Below are 17269 nucleotides of genomic sequence, written 5' to 3' on the forward strand. Positions count from 1 at the left end.
GGGGGAGGCAATAAGAAGTCTGAATTTAGCTTCAGAATTTCACTTTCTTTTAGTTTTAGTTTGGAGTTTGAGTTTAAATTTTTTCCCATTATCTCATTCTACTAGCACTACCATGTCAATGGTAAGAGAAAGCAGTTGATACAATTTATTTTAATATAATTTAAAGATTATTAGAGCTGCCACTCAGTACTAATTTAAAAACATCTTTTTGTCTTGTTATGCAAGTTGACATATATGTCATGATATGTAAAAGAATAAAATGAAGGGTTAAAAATATACACTTGGGAAAACATCTTTAAAATTCCAAAAAGAAACATTTTTTTCCAAAAATAATTTTTCCCTTCCTCCAAACAATCTTTATAAAAAAAATAATCATGTCACTAAAACACATCCCTTTTATATAAATGTTTTCATAGATATTTTGCTACCAGCTCTATTGCTTTTTTTTTTCCTTTTTTTTTTTGATTAATTTTCTTCTCAGAATTGAGGTGTGCATTTCCCAGGCCAGGGAGGAGCTGCAGCACAGGGAGGTACATACAGGCAATCTGGTACCTGCTCCTGCACAGCTGGGAGATGGGCACAAGTGTGGGGTGCAGCTCAGACAGGGAAGCAATTGGGGTGCAGCTCTTCCCACAGCACCTCTGAAACAGCTCAAGGACCTTTTCTGTCTGGAGCATTCTCCTTGTCCTGCTGCAGAGAGGGACAGGCAGCACTGGGGTGCCAGAGGTGGTTGTGGAGGGGATGGAAGGGAAGGGAAGGGAAGGGAAGGGAAGGGAAGGGAAGGGAAGGGAAGGGAAGGGAAGGGAAGGGAAGGGAAGGGAAGGGAAGGGAAGGGAAGGGAAGGGAAGGGAAGGGAAGGGAAGGGAAGGGAAGGGAAGGGAAGGGAAGGGAAGGGAAGGGAAGGGAAGGGAAGGGAAGGAAGGAAGGAAGGAAGGACTGCCAGAGCCCTGCTGTGAGAGCCAGGGGCAATCTCCTTGCTCAGGACAATGCTGCTGGTGGCCTGAGCAGCTCCTGGGGCTGTGGGGACCTGTCTGCCCCACAGTGACAGCAGCTGCACTGATGGGGACACACAGCTCTGTGTCTGAGCAGTCTCTGACCATACCTGGGTCCCAGGCATGGCAGACAGGGGTTGAGGCACAGACCAAAGCTACCACAGATCAGCTCAGGGTCCAATCCAGCTGTCTCCACCCTGTTTGGGAAGGAACAAGGACATTCTGCTTGTCTGTGAGGGAAAGCACCTGTTTCTTTTTCTCATAGGGCTCAAGTGCCTTGCACAAGCCACAGAGCTGTTGCCTGCAGAGTGTAACACACAAAGCTCCCGATAAATGGACCCTGGTCCCAGGAGGAGGAGGTGTCCCTGCTGTGTTGCTCTGGCTCACTGGATGACTTCTTGGTGTAGATCTCAACTGGTGATGATCATGCAAAGCTTGTTGCAGAGACTGACAGTGATAGGGAACCAACTCCTTCTAAACAACATTTTCTGCTCTCCTTCCCTCTCAATTTGTTAAGTAACCAGTGGGGAACAGTCTCCTGTTGCCTGGAGACTAAGGGTGCTGAGGTGACCACTGCCCCAGCCAGCAAGGGTGTGTTAGGAAAATGCAAACTCTCCATATGAACTGAAAGCCTTCAGTCGTGGTGGACATGGGCTGCTGGGTGCAATCACAGGGACACTGCTGGGATCTTGTGTGAATGCAAGTGAACAGAAAGTTCTCTCTTGTGCAAGGAGTACCATTGTTCAGAGAGGCTTAGGTAGTCAGACTTTCCATATGGAGACAGACCTATCATCCTACAGGGAAGATTAAGATTGCAGGTACAGAGATGAGAAGTGGGAGTCCCCTGAGCAAAGTCTCTGCAGCTGCCTCTTCAGCAATGAAGAAAAAGAATTCACTGGTAAAGCTCTTGTACCTTTCAAATCACGTTACAAAACTGGTTCCAGGCTGGTTGAAGCCTCTGGAGAGGTTACAAGCAGGTGGTGGTGCCTGTGAGCTTGGTACTGTCCTGCCTCTTGCTTCACATGGTCACTGAGAAGGGAGCACAGCTCATCTCCGCGAGGTCCGGCCAACCCGGGCAGTGCCCTGCAAGAGACAAACCCAGCTCACAGCTGCCCACAGCTGCCCTGGGCCATTTCAGGATTGCTGTTGCCCTTGGCAACCATCCCAAATGCCACCAGGACCACAGTCCTTTGGGTGGCAGAGCAGCAAACACTCCAGCAGTAAAGCTGTAGTAAAGCTGCAGAGTAAAGCTGCCAGCTGAAGCAGGGACTCTGCCTGTGTCTCTCCAAAGGTTTTTTCCATCCCTGATTGATTCATGTACAAGGATGACTAGATGCAGTACCACTTGGCTATCTGAGAATATTCTTAGCCATAAAGCTTGCTGAAACAAGTTTCTAACCCAAAATACATCAGCCACTCCCCCCCTGGCAAGTGCTAACTTCAGACTTGATTTCTCCCACAAGAGTGGAGACTTTTTGGACAACTCTAAGTTGTCTGGGAGGTCAGTTCAGATATTGGCTGCTTGCCCTGTAACTCCCTTTCCTCACATACCTGCTCCTCTCCTTGGAGCCCTGCTGGTGCAGGGGAGTTGGATTCAGGGTCCTGCAGCTCCACCTTGGTGGCTGTCCTTTTGTCAGCCTGGAGGAGGTACTCAGAAGAGCCATACTGCTTCCTTCTGGAACTGGACACAAAATCCTTGCTTTCATCCTGTGCAAAGGAAAATAAAAAGGATTGGGATCCAGGGTCTGTGAAGGAACTGGAACAGCACTGGGGTCCTAGTGCCAGGTTTGCAGTGTAAGGTGTGGGTTTGAGTCCTTTTAGCAAGGAGGGACTTAAACCACCAGGCCAGCTCTGCCGTGGCCTTATTTATGTGCTATTTCATAAAGATCTTTTCTCAAGAACCAGTAATTTTAACCCAAGTTAGGGGTGCATGGTCACAAACCAGCACAGACCCCTTTGACAAAATTACTGAGGTCCATGGAAAGGTTCATTCTGTTTTCTCTCTCCTGTCCAGTTATGGAGGGGAGTGATGGAGAGGGGCTTTGGTGAGAGCCTGGCACCCAGCCAGGGTCAGCCCACTACAGATGCCCTGTGCATTAGTCCCAAAGCAGGGGAGAGAAGGGTCAGAAACATCCCTGGACACTGCCTGGGAGACTCTTCCAGCAGATGCACTTCTACCATCAGGGAAGAGATGATGGCTTCCCTTGAAGACAAGCCTACCTTTAAAATTTTGCCAGTTTATGCAGCAGACAGCCCAGCTCCAGGGATTAATGTCAGAGGCATAAGAAAACCTCGCATTCATCTGACATTGCTGCTGCTCATCTGCTCCCTGCCTCCAGCACATTTGCACTAATTTTCATCAAACATCACACCAGAGGAATACAGACTCCACTCTGTGAAACATGAAGCCCAAACTCAGTGGCTGCTCCAGGTCCTGCATTGCCTCAGGTCCTCAGGGAGCTGCCAGCAGCAGAGGGAGCTGCTCCCCAGGCTGCAGCACCCACTCATCCATCAGCACCTCCTGCTCCCTGGGGCTCCAGAGAGTCAATACCTCCTGTAGCTCCCTAAGAGACATTTGCCCCAATCAGCAATACACAGAGGGAAGGTTGCAATGGAAGAGAGGAAGGCAGATTTTGGCACAAACAGCACAGGTCTCATGTTTCCCACATAAGATTCTCAAGGCAATGTCAGACTGTGGATAGTGGAGCTGGAAAGAGGTGACAGTGATACCTCATAGGACAGCTCAGGGTCCAGCCTTCTGCCAGAGAAAAAGCCACATCTTTAACTGAAACACAAATCCCAGCAGAAAAAAGCTGCTGTGACAGGAGGCATATGGCAAACCTGAAGATACCCCTCAAAGGGCTTTTTCCAAGGGCACATGCAACATTTTAAGTTGCATACAATTTGCTGTCTCCAGTCCAATTGAGTATCTGCAGTCTTTCAGGTTAACTCCATACTCCTCATTTACAAACTAAGGTACACAATCCATGACCAAGAGGTTTGTGACTGTGTGGTGCCAAGGGTGATTTTATTGCAGAGTCTGACACAGAGAGAGATCCTGAGCTCAGTTCTGTGTGAACCAACCATGTGGTTGCTCTCCTGACACAGGAAGGCTGGAACCCAGCTCATCCTGGATGTACTTGGCTTGAGCAGGCAGAGACCAGGTTGCTCTGTCAGGTACACCTCAGCTGCTGTGAAGTACAAATTTATCTGGCAAATTTATCTGACAGCAGCCTGGAGAGCACCTGCAGAGCTACACTCAGCCCTGGGTGGGCTGCCAGGGGGAAAACTGAAAAGAAATCCTTGAGTGCCCACTGCTCATGGCTCTGCAACCAGCCACACATGAACTCAGTTGTAAATGAACTCAGTGAGTTGAAACTCCTGGGATAAAGGACACCCAAGGAATGGATCTCTCATTTCCCAAGCACATGAATTGCTGTTCTGCAGAAGAACAACTTCAATTCTATCAGCTCTGCTTGGATTCATGAATAAGCAGAACAGATTCCCTGTGACCCACCCTGGCCAGGGAGACAATGTATTCTCAGTTTCCAAATGTAGCTGGAAGGCCACCCTGTACTTTCTAACACCAGGCAAAAGACTCTCTGCAAAGCTATGTGTAAATTCTCCTGTGCTTCCCATAGCCAGAGAAGTGGAAGAGATTTGAAAATGTAAAACTCCTTGCCTACCTCCACCAGTTCATCTTTGTCAATGCCAAAGTCATTCAAACCCATCTCCTCTGCCACCAGCCCTGTCAGATTATCCAGCTTGCTTCCTCCTGCAGACTGGCAGCAGCAGGAGCTGCTCAGAAAAGCGCTGAATGAAGAGCAAGGCAGGAGCTGCAGCCAAACCAGTGTGGGCTTTAATGGCCAGAAGGGCCCGTGCTGCTGAAATGAGTGAGTTCAGCTGAAATCTGCCAGAGCCTCAGCTCCAGGGGCAAGCCCATCCCAGCTGTGTCTGCAGGTGCCACTGCTCAGAGGGACTCCCCTCACTGGGACACTCAGAGGAACAGGGAAAGCACAGCTGTGCTTGTGGCTCTTGCTCCTTGTCAGGTGCAACATTGGCACAGAGCAGGGAGGGAGCAGCCTTGTGTCACCAACCAGCATCCACCTGTTATGGGCATGCCCAGGAGGCATTTCCAGAGCAGAGCCTGGCTTCATGTGAGGAAACCGTGGAGCTCTATCCATCTCTACAGCTGCCATTAGAGCTACAACTCTGCCTCAGGCACAACCCCACTCAAATCTGCTCATTTCCATCATTTTTTCATTTCTACTCCAAATTTAAAGTGCTACATAAAGTCACTCTGAAAAGCATGCCACGTCCTACTTAAGCTGTGACTATATCTTCTCTGATGCTACTATGTGGTTACTCATATGGCATTACAAGACCCAAGCAGATGGATCTCATCTCAAGAAGGCTAAATCTGGTAATTCACACATGAGAAAGCTGTGGGTGCTGTGAATTGTGAATTCACTGAAGGAAGACAGCAGGAGCTGGGGAGAGGCAGCACTTAGGAAATAAGCTGTAAAATTTCAAATCATGCAGCCTACAAGGAACAGGCAACTTGGAAAACCTCATCAGCAGGAAGGGTGTTGAGGACAGGGTACTCACAGGGGGCGTGGTGCGCTGCCAGGCAGCCGCTGCTGCAGGGTCACTGGCACAGCTCCTGCGTGGCAGCAGCTCAGATGCACTTAAGTTACTTTTGGTCCTTCGGGACCCCAGCTCAGGGGCACTCCAAGAATTTGCTGTGGCACTTGTCCTTGAGGAAGTCTGCTCCAGGAAGTCTGGCTTTGAACTACTCCCTTCCCCTTCTAAAAGGTCCACTGAGGATCTACACAAGTTTGTGGCACTGAAAGTTGCACTTTTCTCCACTTTGGTTTGAGAGTCCTCCAGGGAATGCAGGCCTTGTCTTGTTCTCCAGGAACTCCTGACGGTGACGTGCTTGGGTTCGGATGAGCCTGCGTCTGACGAGCCGTGGCTCTTCCAGCTGATTGTCTCCAAAGGTGCCTCACTGTTCCTCTCTGGGAGTTCAGAAGTCTTTAGCATAATGCTGCTTCTCGAGACCACTGTTTCAGCTTTGCTTCTCAGCACTGCCTCTCCACTCCTGTCTGTCTCAGATGACTTCAGAGTACTTCTGTTAACTGACACCTCAAAGGGTGAAGGGACATTGTTTGTTATTGATGGTGAAGGCTCATTTGAAGCAACTCTGATGTTGCTGGTGGTAACGTGCCTTTCCTTTGCTGCTGTATCTGCAGAGGTCCTTGGAGCTGTTGGCTCAGAAGGAAAGATTGTGATGCTGCTTGTCATTTTATTTGTTACCATTTTAAAAGTAGACTTCTGTTTTTCTGACTCTGCCTCTGAAACAGTCCCTCCCATGATTGCCTTCATATCCTTCTCAACAATTGCAGGTTTAATGATGGCTTTTGATCTCAGAGCTTCTCTAGGGCTGAAGGATCTTCTGGATTTCAATTCTCCAGTGCTGGCATCTAATGGTTTTATGCACTTGGTAGTGTCTTCATCATTCACAGTTTTTTTGTCATTTTCAAAAAGTGAAGCTCTAAAAACTCCCCTAGAATTGGAGAACTGCTTGGAACTGACTTTCTTTCTTGTCTCAAAATCTGACTGAGTGGTTGGTTTTTTGCCTCTCCCTGATTCTTCATCTGAATTAATTTTTTCCTGGTTACTCTGTATGGTTTTGGAATCAGTTTTTAAACCCATATTTACATGATCTGCAGCTGAACTTGAAGACTGCTCCGTGCCTTCTTTATCAAGACCAGTGAGAAGCTGCAGAAGGTCCTCCTGACTCCTGGAGCGATGGGAACGCTTTGTCAGCATGGAAAGCTTCCCACTCTCGAGTGATGTGTCTGCTGCTTCTCTTTCCTGGGAGATCACTGCCCTTTTAGCCCTCCCCTCTGAGGGGGATGCAGCAAAGGTGCTCGCTGCTTCCGCTTTAGAGACAGCAGAGTCTGAGGCTGACACGCTGGAGGACACGTGGTACCTGTAAGCTGAGGCTGTGCCATTGGAAGAGCTGTGGTTACCCCTGGTGAGCTGTGTGTCCCCCAGGCACTCACTGACTTCAGCCTGACTTGCCTTCAGCTTCTCAGACACAGAACCCGTCGATTCTCCTTTGCTTGGCTTTTCATCCCGAGTGTCAGCACCGTTTTGGCAGCTCCCACGGAACACCTGAGATGGCTTTTCAGCCTTGGATCTCAGGCCTGTGTCACCAACAGCTTTGGAAGGTGCTTTCCAAGCCTTCTGCTCCTGTGCAGCAGGAGGATACCTGCTGAGGACAGACGGCTGCTCTTTGCACCTCTTCCCCTCGTTCTGCACCATGCAGCTTTCCTTCTGACCAGAACAAACAGTGGAAACTAAAGATTTCTCTTCCAGCCTTCTTGTATCTGTGACAGCAGTGTCTGAAAGGGCAGATGCAGCAGAAGCTTTCCCTGCTTTTCTGTTCATTAGGCTTGGACTGGGCACCCTCCTGGCACTGTAGCTGTCATTGCTGAGGGAGAAGTCTCTGTTCCGTGCTCTTTCCCGGCGCTGCTGTGGTGAGAGCTCCCTTGGCTTGTGCTTAGCAGCTGCCAATTCAGTCATGACACCTCTGTATTTAGGTCTGTCATGCTTTCCCCTGCTAGAAAAGCTTGTATCTTCATTTTCAACTTCTCCATTCTCCAGCTCTTTCTGTTTCTTTATTTGCATTTTTATTTCTTCTAGCTGACCTGTTAAGAGTTTGTTTTTATTCTGCTCACTCAAGTAACTGTCTTCCAGATCATTATTTTTGGCTCTCACTTTTTTAAGTTCTTCTTCTAAAGATTCAAAATGTTTGATCTGAATTTTAAGTTTCTCAATTTCTTGAGTGAGATCTTTCACTTTGTTGTCTTCCTGGTTTTTATTCTTTTGGTTTTCTGATTTATTCCTGGTTTCATTTTCTACGTGTTTCAGGTAATCCACACTTCCCTTCCTCCTGGTCTCCTTAGAAGGCAGTGCAGAAGTCAAGTCATCTTCAATTCTCATATCATTTCTGTCCAGGAGATTGTTGGATGACCTTTCTAGCAAGTTGGATGCATTTCTAGTTTGATCTGCCCTATTTAGTTTATTGTTTTGTTCTAGTTTCTGTGTTAGCTCCTGGATTATTTTTTCATTTTGCTTTTCTCTTTCGTTAAAATGTTTTCTTTCCGTGATAAAGCTCAGGGCTAAGGATTTCAGCTTTTCTAGCTCAGCTGTTAAGGTCTGCTCAGTTTTATCCAGCCTGTCCTCAGATGATTCCAGTTCTTTCACTTTCACTCTAAGTATTTCTAATTCTGTAGATATTTTTTTGGTCAAGTTCTTTTCTTCATTGAGGCTAAGACACAGCTGTGTACAGTCGTTCTTGCTCCTGCTGAAGGCCTCCTCCAGCTTCTCCAGCTCTGCCATTCTCTTCTGAAGGAGTTCAATTTCTGACTTCAGATCTCGAGTGAGGCTCTCCTCCTCTTCAAGCTTTTCTTTCATTAATCTGCAAAGCTCTTCAGCCTTCCTAATTTCTTCATCCTTGCCTTCAATCTTCAGCACTCTTTTCCTCAGGGCTTCAATGTCAGCCAGCATGCTGGAGTTGCTGCCTTCTGCCTGGATCACTTTGTCCTGGAGGTCAAGCAGTTCATCCTCTGCTTTCTGCAGATTTTTAGTTGCTTCCTCCAGTTCATCGAGGCGGCGACTGAGGCTCTGCAGTTTGAAACGCAGGTGCCGATTTGAGGTTTCCTTGTACCCTGTACATTCTGCCATGATTCTTTTATTCCTTTTAGAACAAAGCTTTTCTTAGGCTGGGTGAATGGTATACACCTTGTGTATTTCCAGTATTGTTATTGTTCCTTGGAGTGGAGGCAATCTCACCCTGAAAGAAAAAATGCACAAAATCAATATAAGAGCTCAGAATAGAAATATATTCACAGTTTAAGTTAGGCTATCAATGCTTATATAAATAACTTTTTAATTAAACACATTTCTGAGTACTAAATTAGGTGAAATGAAATTGCAGAGAAGAGCCACAGTCCATTTACTTTGGTTATACAGGGTTTCCAAAACTAGCCTGTTCCCCATGGCTAAGGGCAGGAAGTGTTCTCCTCTGCTGCTCTGCCCAGGTGGTTTGTGCACCACCAGTGGAGCCTCAGCCAGGGCTCCACAGCCAGGGCAGCTGCTCACATGTGAGATCTCAGGCTGTAGAGAGTCACTCATGCAGGGTCCAGGTCCCTATGCACAGCCATGCCCATGCAGCAGACATCTCTCTTCCCAGCACTGCACCTCTCTCCTGAAGACACCTTGGTGATGAAGATTCATGAACAGAATCAGAAAAAGGCAAACCCCAGCCATAACTGAGGATGGGGCAGCCCCCCATGCTAGCTGGCAGATGGAGGGGACTGGGACATGCTGCCATTTGACACTGCCAGTGTTTCTCCAGCATCTCAGGCTGCTCAGCAGAAATCTTCACCTGGGCTGTAGTCACATCCCAAGGACACTCTACCAGTGGAGTTTCAAGTTTCTCCCTCCCATCTCCAAAGCTGTTGTGGCCCTTGGCTGCCACCCACTCACCCACCCAGGAGATGAGCAGTTGCTTGTGCCTCTCCTTGCTGCTGTTGACACGAGCAGCAATTGGAACACATCAGCACACTGACACACTCAGTGTGAACTATTCCCAGAGCTGGCAGGGTGCTTTTTAAACAACCCCCTGTGCTTTGAGGGAGGAGCAGGACAGGGCCCCTGGAGGCTCTGAAATCCTCCTCTGGCACTCAGCATTAGCACTGTCCTGCCCTGGGCCTGAAGCACGGCCCAGAGCACGAGAGGGCTACTGCAAACCTGAGTGCAGGCAGGATGAGTGCAGCTCTGATCTGCAGCCTTGCTCTGGCAATCTGTCTTGGAACAGGACTTGACCTCCAGAATTTTTGTGGACCTCTCTGCAGAGGAAACACGCAGGAGTTTCCTATTGCAAAGTGTCAAGCAGTGATGAGCAGGATGTGGGGAGGAGGCAGTGCCAGGAAGGGAGGCAGCAGCACCTGACCCACAGCCTTGGGCTGGAGGTGATCATCTCCAGGCAGGCAGGGGCCCAGGCTGCACCCACCATGGGACCCATTTCCTGCAGGACCACTGGGGATCTGTGGGGCAATCACCATCCCTCGTGGTTGGGTTCAGGCTCTTCAGCCCCTGAAGGGAGCACTGCCAGCAGCACCAGGAGAGGAACCTTGGTGTCCTGAGCACAGCTTGGCCACGTGCCTGTCCCCTCCCTTAGCACCATGGCCATGTCTGCTCCTGCACCAGCTTCCCTCATGCTGTCCCCACAGCACTGAGGCCACTGCAGCTGCCTGCAGGCAGGAAAGGCTGCTCAGCCCCCAGCAGAACCCCAGCAATGGCACTGGACCAGCACAGGAAAGGCCACAGCGAGCAGACTCCAGTCTGAAAACAAAGGCCTGTCCCTGCCAGGCCAGGAGCTGGGAGTTAATGGTTAACCCAGCAGCAGCTGGGCTGCAGGTGAGAGCAGCCTCCTCCCCAGCCAGCCAGAGCACCACCAAGGCAGAAATGCACAGGGCTGGGGGCTGCTGCTGCATGTGGCACTGCTCTAACGCTGCACACAGGGTCCTCACAGCCTGGGGGACATCACAGAGGGACTCAGAGCTGTACCAGAGATGGCTCTGGAACGTCCCAGAACCTCCCCAGCTGACATGATTTACTGCCAGAGAGGAAAGAGGCTCAGTCGAATTAGTTTAATAAGGAGAAGGAGATGTAAAGCAACATCTTCTACAAACAATAAGATCTACAAACAAAAGGATCTACAAGAAGTCTCCTAGCTGGAGGCCCTTTAACTTCCTGCCATAGCCTGAAGTAACCTCAGTGCTGGGAGACAAAACCAGACCAAATCAGTATCACAAAGTGCACATGGATAAGATTGAGGGGAATTGGCCAATATAAAATATTATCATAGGTAGTGACTGCTTTGAAGTCGTGATTTGAGTTAGGGTTTGGACCAGAGAACTCAAGGGGACTTCCAGCCTAAATGGCTCTGGCTGTTTGTGACTGTTCTTCTCCAGTCTGTCAATGATATTAAAGTGTCACAGCAAATGGTACAGGATTCAAACACTGGGACTATTCCTAATGCTAATTAATATTGTTGGTGGGTATTTAAACAGGAGCTGTTAAATAAATCTGATAAAGCTTGTAAATGTACTGAACAATCTGATATGGATGTATGGACTTATATTTTTCTCAGCCTACCTTTATCTTACAATTTTGGGAAAAAAAAACCCTTCAAATACCCAAACCAACAAAAAACCAAAACAAAGCCCCAAAAACCAACCAAACAAGAAAAATCCCACCCCAAACAATTGAAAATCCATACACAAACAAAAACCCACAAACAACAACAAAAAACCCCACCCAAAACTAAACAAATAAAAACCCCAACCAAAACAAAAAAACCACAGGAAGAAAAGAAGATGATAACTTTCATGAACAGCAAGTAAACTGTGGCAGTGGCAAATGTAGTAAGGGGGAGTTCAGTTTAACAGAGCCATCTGAGTCAGCAATAAAATCAGATTAAAGACTCTGGCAGGCTGTATTCCTGGGCACATGAAAAGCCCAATGGTCACAGCAGCAGCTGATGCACTCCTGCAGCTCAGGACAGCTCCTCTTGGCTGTACAGAGGAAATGCTGAACAGAAATACTCCTACAACCATAGGGATGATATTGTTTTGTATGTGGTATTGGACTGTATATTTACACACCCAAGACTGATGCATCTCACTTTGCTCAGCTCTAAAATCTTCTAGATTCAAAGAGAAAAAGATGCTCAGCCTTCTTCCCCTGACCCTGCCAGGGAAACAGGACTTTCCACAGGAGGAGAGCTCTTCTCCCACTGACAGCAAAGGGAGCCCAGGTGTCTGGATGGCAGCTGTACCCCCAGCAATGATGCCACTCTTTCCCCAGGGCCATGCATCAAGAACATGAACTGCAAGCTAGGATGGTTTTTGAAGAGCTCAGAAAAGCAATCAGGTGTGCTTTGTGACTCTTTAAATACTCAAAGAGCTGATTTTGCCTCAGCAACAAGGGCAGTCCTGCATTAAGCCAAGAGGCACAATAGCATCCCTTTGGATTTGAGTTCTGAAAGAACATTCTTCAAATGAGACATGTAGGAAGCCTGGGGAGCCTTCAACTGCCTGTTACTCAAATAAAATATCAAGGCAAAATATGTGGCCAGTACAGAGAAAAAACATTGTGTCTGATCTAAAAGGTTCTTTACTAGAGCACGTGGAGTCAAACCCCAATTTCACACATTTTAACCAATTCAAAGCAGTGCTGCAATACCAAACACTGCAGTGATTTACCAGGACTCACTATTTAAATGACTCATTCTGATTCTACTTTCCCCCACAGATTTATCATTGGGTTTCTGATCTTCTCAACAAGTGTGCACATCTCCTAACCACATTCATATTCAGCATTATCAATTGCCTGCTCCCACAGTTTAAGGCAGGCTGCCTTTGAGGGCTCTTCTGACTCTGCCTGGTTTTGGCTACACCATCCTGTTAAACAGCTGTGAGAATTCAGAGCTCAAGACATTTTTTAGAGTCATAATTCTCAATTACCCTTCATGTTCTTAAATTTAATTTTTTCCTGCACGCTCACTTTTGCTCATTATCTACTATTTATGAAAGTGTTTCTTTAGCAGAATCCTTGGATTTAACTTGCCCTGGAATAACTTTATGTTGTCTGCACAAAACACATACAGTCAGTTCACAGCTGTGAACAGAGGGAAAAAACCTCCAGCTAGAAACATTTGTGTTGGCTAAGCACTTCATGGATTGGGAGACAAGAATCCCCTATTTCAGGAACAACAATTAAATGACTGCTACCTGAGACCTACTCACATCACCTCTGCCAGAGTTCCTTTGGCCCACAGTGCTGTTCCTGTCCAGATGTGAGAATCATCTCTCCCTACACATCCTGTTCCTTGCTCTGATCTGGTTGTTGGGATGAGTCCCACGGGCACCCACTGCTCCTGATTTCAGGATGTCCCCAAAACACTCATCTGGGAAAATAACTGTTGGAACAGGCTCCTGCTGTGCCCTCTGTAGTGCCAAGACAGAAATGCAGCCAGCTGCCACACGTCTGCTGAGCACTGGGAGACACTGACACCTCTCACAAGCACATTGTGCATTTAATCTTTGGGTTTTTTAATCTTCTTGTTTGCACTTTTATACTGATAATGCAAGATCCCTCACTGTGGTTGTGTGAGCCTGAGCTGCCAGTGCTGGCACTGCTGCTGTGTCACAGCACCCACACATGATACATTTGGGTTTGCCCAATCCTACAGATGAATGAGAATTATCAATGCCTCAGTCTGCAATCTCTTTTTACTAATTGATTTGTTTGCTCTTGAACTTGCCAGGGTTTCCCATAGACTCTGGAGAGCAGCACTCATCAAAGGCAATAGAAAATCAATAGATGCAAGCCCAGCTATAGAAAAGCAATTTGCCTCACTGGAGTGTGAGTCCTTGGGATCCTCTGTGCTGTGCAATCACACAGGCTGAGGCTGGCATTCCTTGGCTGACAGGTGGCCCAGATGAAGGTGAGGAGCAGAGCAGGGCTATTGTCCATGCCCCTATGGGTGCAGCACATACCTGGTACTACTCCCTCCACTTCCCCAAGTGCTGGGGTGAACTTAGACCCTCCATGTTCTATTTTCTGCTAAACTATTACTCAGAATATCCCTGCAAACTGTATTTTTGCATTGAACACAGTGCCAGGAGTGTTTGGACACATCTGAGGAAAGGGAACCTTAGGCAATGCTTCCAGAACTACGAATTCAAATTCCATCAGGTGGCTGAAAGTCACTTCAGGCATGAGGACAGCTCTGTGGGTGCACATCAGCAAAGCCTGAGCAGTCCCCAGTGGCCAAGCAGCTCAGGGAGAAGCTGATGAAACTGTTCTAATTCATACTTTTCCACCTGAGGTGAGGTTAGATGTGTTGGCTGGATTCTGCCCCATGTGCACATACACCTGCAGTTTTAATTAAAAGGTTTCTGGTGTTGCCTTTGCATGGAAGGGAGTGTGAACATGTCATGCTCACAGACAGCAATGCTGCTATGAACCATGCTTGTATCACAGCTCAGCATGGTGAGAGCATCCCTGGGACTTCTCTTCCTTGGCCCAGGGTGAAATGGGCTGGGAGGAGCCCAGCATGTCATTCTTCATCTGTAAAGTACAATTTCTCTACCATCTATACAGAAAAAGGACATGGGTGTCTCAAATTGCAGCAAATGGCAATACTGCAGCCAGAGCCTGCAATCAGTTAAAAAGAGAAAGAGGAAAGTTTTTCTTAATAGGATTTTGCCTTTTGTGAGTTCTTCCCAGCACCTGGTTCTTGACTTGACACAATGACACAGTCATGAGAACAGGAGAAAAACACTCCAGAAAAGAAAAAGGGTCTAAAACAAGACAGACTGAACAAGAGCCCAAGTCCCCTGTGTGACATCAGCCCTGCATGCCACCTGCAGGCACCTAACAAGCTCCTGGGACAGCTGAGGAGGCAGGTGATGCATCTGCTCACAGGGGAAGGGGACAGGGGCTCCCTGGCCCCACTAGCACAAAGGCTAAGTGACTTTTGGGGATGCATGTATTTTGAGGGATGAGTTGTCTCAGAAATGGCTGCATCTCGTGGGAGAGGAAATTCTTAAAGTCAGAAAAAAACTCAGCAATCTGGAAGTGGATTGACTATTGACTAATAAAATATGAGACTAGAGATGTGAAATGATGAGACAGCAGTCAAAAAATAACCACAGTGGCCACAATCTTCAAGGAAACTCAAATTATGACACCAAAGAGCACCCACAGCAATGTGAGACACTGCAGCAGGCTCTGCAGATGGCAGAGAGGATCTGGCACATCACTGAGTCACACTGACCCTAAATACAACACACTGTAATCACCCAGTGACCCCTCAGCATTGCTCTTCCCCTTGCAATATAAAAGAAATGTCCCTGTCTGGAGCTGGCAGGGCCAAACCAAAGCAGCAGAGCATAAAGCCAAAGAGGGCTGCTCACAGCAGATGCTCTGAGCAGCACTGGGGTTTGAGCAGTTGTGCTTTACCATGCACAGCAGAGATTTTGCTTTCTTCTACAAAGCCACTCTCCTCCAGCTCCCCCTTGGAAGCACTGCTTGATTCACACTGAGAGCAGGTCTGAGCATTTGCTGAGCAGCTGCAGCATCCTCCTTTCATCAATCCAGAATTTCACAAGTGCCAAAGAGGGGCTGCTGGTGGCACCCCTGCCCTGGCAGCTCCAAGGCAAGGAAGGTGTTTGCCATGCTCTGGAGCTCTTGCTCAGAAATGGATTGATGCTTCCAAAGCCCCTGAGCATGCTACTCCCATGTGCCATCCTGCACTGGAATCAAAGCTGAGAAAGATGTTTTATTTCTTCCCATGCTGCCACTTGTACTGTCCTCAGAAGCAGATTTTACTGTCACATTTGATTTCACAAACACTATGCAGGCATCTCTTCAGCCAGTCACAAACTTGGCAGCATCCTGCAGATGGCATGGGAAAAGCAGCCCCAGCTCAGTGGTGCTTTTGTAATAATTACTGGACACAGAAGTCTCCCACCTCCTTCACCCTCCATCCCTCCCTCCCATCTCCATCAAACTAAGCTCTGAAAGCACTTCAGGGACCATGGCTCTCACCATCACTTCAGCCCTGAAATATGTGCTAGCATGAAAGTAGCTGAGCCTCCCATGGGCTGGATGAAAGGCCCAGGGTAACTGAAAAGATTATGGGGAGATTCAGAGCAAGCAAGACCCAGAAAATTATTAGAAAAATGAATGAAATGATATGCCAAAGATTATTGAATGTGAAGAACCCAAAGTTCTGTGACTCAGGACATCCCTGGAAGCAGACAATAGGGAAACACATCTTCATTATTTTCATGTTCCTGCCCATCATCTGGGTTGGGCTATGGGTACAGCTGAGGAGACAGGCACCTCTGCTGCACCTACAGTGCCTTCTCCTCTGTTCCTTTGCTTTTCTCCTGCACCACTGCATCTTTTGTGCTTCTCAAACTTCCATTATTCCCAGATATTTAGCATTTTTAGAGTAAAAGCTCTTCTCAGACTTCTCTTCCACATTGTCACTTGACTCTTGAACTTGCTCTTTTACCCTCTTCATCTGGCCACTATAAATCTTACCTTTCAAGCACAATGCTACTTCCTCCACTCTCCTCTGGAATGCTTGTGCTGAAAACTGGGCCAGGACCATCAATCCCAGTTCCTGCTGCTGTTTGCACTCCCTTGTTCCATCCTGGTACCTTCTGCTTGTCTCTGTTTGGGCTCACTCTGTTCAGTGCCCTACTTCAGGGCACTGTAGCTGGTGGCACACTGGGGAACTCCTTGCTGCACCATGCTATGGAAGCTGGAAGCCCTCATGGGTTCACAAAGCAGCAATTAGACACATTGATGGAAGAAAAATCCCTCAAGGTCATTCCTACAGGGACCCACTCCTAGTTCAGCAAGACCACCTGAGACAAAACTTGCAGGTTGGAAAAATCCTTTAATGTGCATGGCTGCACATGTCCCCTGTTGCTCTCCCTCCTTCCCAGGTGTCCATTTCCAGCCATTGTTCTCATCCACCAGAGCTTTTATTATCTCCTTGAGCTCCTTTATTGTCCTGTCACAAGCACTTGTTCAGGTGAAACAGGACTGACACTGCACATCTGACAAGTGCCACACTGCAAACTGGCCCCACACCCAAAAGCACCCACAGTTCTTCATCCAGTAGCACCTACAGAGCTGGGAAAGGCCTGCCTGGTCCAATACACTTAATGAGATTAACTTCAAGTGTTCATAACCATCTTTGAATCATTCTGCTGATTAGGCAGAGGCAGCTCTAATTCTCATTCTTCCTAATACTATACCCAAGAGCCACATGGCTACAAACATATCCCTGCTGGCATTAAAATGATGGAGTCTTGTGTGTTTCTCTGCATCCTGTCTGACACAGGGCACATTCCATTCTCCTAACAGAGTAGAAGGACATCTGAGCCAGCTCTGCAGGAACACTCCTCTGATTGCTGTGAGCTTTTCTGCCTAAAAGATTGGCTCAGGCACTCAGAGGTTTCCATGTAGATCCCTCCAAACCCTGCAGAAAACTGGGATTAACCAAAGGTCTTCCCAAAAAAACAAGCTCATGAACTCTGTAGCACAGACAACTGGCTACTCTTGTGACTTTCTCCCTGGAAGAACTCATTCAATGAAGTTTGTAAGTGCTAAAA

The 17269-nt window shown here is 47.7% G+C and overlaps 1 protein-coding gene across 2 annotated transcripts in view; it reads right to left on the reverse strand.

Moving 5' to 3' along the window:
* Window positions 1-904: 904 nt before the first annotated feature.
* LUZP1 (leucine zipper protein 1) overlaps window positions 905-17269 on the reverse strand; it is a 28435-nt gene continuing 12070 nt past the window's right edge. For both annotated transcript variants that reach the window (XM_071453387.1, XM_071453388.1), the window contains exons 2-4: window positions 5601-8856; window positions 2544-2699; window positions 905-2075 (exon numbers count right to left, since the gene is read on the reverse strand). In XM_071453387.1, coding sequence (XP_071309488.1) covers window positions 2040-2075; window positions 2544-2699; window positions 5601-8747 — 3339 coding nt within the window. In that variant the 5' untranslated portion in view covers window positions 8748-8856 and the 3' untranslated portion in view covers window positions 905-2039. The remainder of the gene's footprint in view (window positions 2076-2543; window positions 2700-5600; window positions 8857-17269) is intronic.

This window comes from Agelaius tricolor, unplaced genomic scaffold (genome assembly GCF_023055355.1).
Source record: "Agelaius tricolor isolate 1412-34295 unplaced genomic scaffold, bAgeTri1.0.p SCAF_36, whole genome shotgun sequence".
NCBI lineage: Eukaryota > Metazoa > Chordata > Aves > Passeriformes > Icteridae > Agelaius > Agelaius tricolor.